Raw genomic sequence first — 2,396 nt, forward strand, 5'->3', positions numbered from 1 at the left:
TAGGATTCCCGCCGCTGCCGGCACGAGCGACATCTTGATTTCTAGTCGCCATTATCCGCCGACGACGTCACTAAGGTTCTGGCCGTCACGGCATCGCAATAGCACCTTCACGGGATGGCTACAACCCCTTCACAGCATGGCTACTACCTCCTCCTCCTCCTTCGCCAGCCTGGCTACCTTTTCTCCACCTTGTTTTTGGACCGGGTGGTCAGCAGCGTGGTGCAGGTCTCCCTCCACTCGCCATGAGGCGTCAACATACGCTCTCCCATGGCTGAGCACCCCGACATGGCGTTGGTCGAGGCGGCTGGCCACGGGCGACGGCAGGGAGAAGGGGGCAAAACAGATCAATCGGGTGAGTCTAGTGTTGCGTAGAAAACAAGATGTCTATCCTACACTTAGAAAATCAATGGCCAGATTTGAATATACTGCTCCCTCTCTCATCAGCAGTACAGGGTACCGTAAAAATGGTCTTATTCTAACTCTTCTCAGGCACCGTCGGAAATTTATGTGCTTCTAGAATCGTTTGGCTCTAGCCTCTAGGATTTCTTCTCTCCGGCGAGCTGACGTTCATCGATGATGCTAGCTAAGCTCGCCGTGTAAATTTAGTCACACATGTTATTCGTCAGCTCGTCGGGCAAGTCCCAGAGTACGCAATCGGATCCAAACAGCCCCGACATGTCGGAGGCTCCCTTCCCTCCCTCCTTGCCGTCTTCCGCCTCATCGTCGCCGCCGCTGCTGCCAACGCTGTCGTTGCCTTTTTCCTGCAATGCTGGCCTGCCCCCCTCGGTGCCGGAACTCCCACTGTACATGCTGTGGTGGCTCCACATCGACGTGCCCCGGTCGCCGTCGCCCCCAAGGACGTACCCCGACGCCGTCCCTTCGTACCGGAACTCCGTCGCGTGCGCAGGGTTGAATGCGGCGTACATGCCGGCCAGCCCCTCGGACATGTCGCCCGATGGCCACGGCTTGTCGGCGGCGGGAGCGGCGGGCTCGCTCATGATGGCGCGGGACAGGCCCATCTTGATGCGCTCGATGGTGTCGTCGGCTTGTGGCGGCGCGTTGAAGCAGGGCGTGATGAGCGCGCCCGAGCCCATGGCCATGCCCCCGCTGGCGCCCGCCGCCATGTCGGGTATGGCGGGCGAGGGGAAGTCGGTGGGGCGCTTCTTGGTGAGGAGGTGGAGCATCTCGTCCTTGAAGCACCCCAGGGCGGCCTCGGCGAGGTGCGCCACCTGCGGCGGGGCGAGCGTGGTGGCGATCTCGGCCATGAGGTGCGAGAAAGACTTGTGCGTGACGGGGTCGATGCCCATCCCGGACAGCTTCTTCTTGAGCTTGGTGTTCCAGTGGTTCTTGACGTCGTTGTCCGTCCGCCCCGGCAGCTGGGCCGCGATCACCGACCACCTGCACGCCAACGCCAACGCCAACGCATTGATCAGCAAAACGCCAGCGAGATGCAGCTAGCTCAGAAGCGGAACGAGACGGCGTGGATCATCCTGGGGTACCTGTTGCCGACGACGGAGTGCAGCTTGATGATGGTCTGCTCCTCGGCGTCAGTGAACTCGCCGTGCTTGAGGTCGGGCCGCAGGTAGTTGGTCCACCGCAGCCGGCAACTCTTCCCGCAGCGCTGCAGCCCTGTCACGCGCGGCAACCTCGTTCAGCGCCAGCGACAACAGCAACGCAACACGTTCCTTCCACTTAACCAGAGCGTCTGCGCCGCGGACTCACCGGCGTTCTTGGGGATGAGGCGCCAGTTGCGCGTGCCGTGCTGCGTGATGTAGGAGAGCAGCTTGTTGTCCTCCTCGGGCGTCCACTGCCCGCGCTTCACGTTGTCCTTCTCGCAGCACGGGATCCGGCCCATGTCGGCGCGTCCGCCTCCGAGGCCGCCCTGCTCGCGCGCGGGATCCGTCGTGGAGATTCCGCTTTCCGGTAGGCCGGTACGTCGCCGGCGCTGCGTTCTTGCGAGTGAGTGTGTGAGCGTCTGAATTTTCGATCGGCGTGCGGCGCTTGCATCCGCCGGCGCGCTGGGAAGTATATATAGGTGCGGGGCGCGCGGTCGTGTGGGCGTGCGGCCGGCGGCACGGGAAGGGCGGGGCGGGGCGCTGGGCGAAGGAGGCATGGGCGGGATAAAGAATTCAACGCCGCCCAAAGCGTGAGCGCCCTTAGGGACGGGACAGGTTGCCCACCCGCACAGCGCCGGGTCAACCCCCAGTCCAAGCAAGCACGGCGTCCGTCGCGTTTTCGCCAGCTCGTCGATGCTCCGCTCCGCTCCGATGCGCGCTGCGGCGTCGACGGGCTGAGACGTACTTTCTGACAGTGCAAAGTCCGGTGCCGAGTGCGTGCGTGCGTGCGTGCGTAGAGTTGTACTTACCCGTGCCCCTTTGAGTCAAAGCAGCACTACG

General features: G+C 63.1%; 1 protein-coding gene across 1 annotated transcript; it reads right to left on the minus strand.

Annotated features, from left to right (window-relative positions):
* Positions 1 to 395: 395 nt before the first annotated feature.
* Positions 396 to 2,048, minus strand: LOC123041520 (transcription factor MYB80). Its single transcript, XM_044464117.1, has 3 exons — positions 1,723 to 2,048; positions 1,500 to 1,629; positions 396 to 1,398 (listed from the first exon to the last, which is right to left on the minus strand). Exons 1-3 carry the CDS (start codon positions 1,853 to 1,855, stop codon positions 603 to 605), a joined length of 1,059 nt encoding a protein of 352 aa, XP_044320052.1. The 5' UTR covers positions 1,856 to 2,048; the 3' UTR covers positions 396 to 602.
* Between the last annotated feature and the right edge of the window lie 348 nt (positions 2,049 to 2,396).

Source organism: Triticum aestivum, chromosome 2B (assembly GCF_018294505.1).
Source record: "Triticum aestivum cultivar Chinese Spring chromosome 2B, IWGSC CS RefSeq v2.1, whole genome shotgun sequence".
NCBI classification, from domain to species: Eukaryota; Viridiplantae; Streptophyta; class Magnoliopsida; order Poales; family Poaceae; genus Triticum; species Triticum aestivum.

Bases quoted from the DNA above. Each gene is read 5' to 3' on its own strand.
- LOC123041520 (XM_044464117.1), bottom strand. From the start codon at position 1,855: ATGGGCCGGATCCCGTGCTGCGAGAAGGACAACGTGAAGCGCGGGCAG. The intron at 1,630-1,722 runs GTGAGTCCGCGG...CGCGCGTGACAG, and splicing joins CCTCATCCCCAAGAACGCCG to GGCTGCAGCGCTGCGGGAAG. The intron at 1,399-1,499 runs GTACCCCAGGAT...GTTGGCGTGCAG, and splicing joins CACTCCGTCGTCGGCAACAG to GTGGTCGGTGATCGCGGCCC.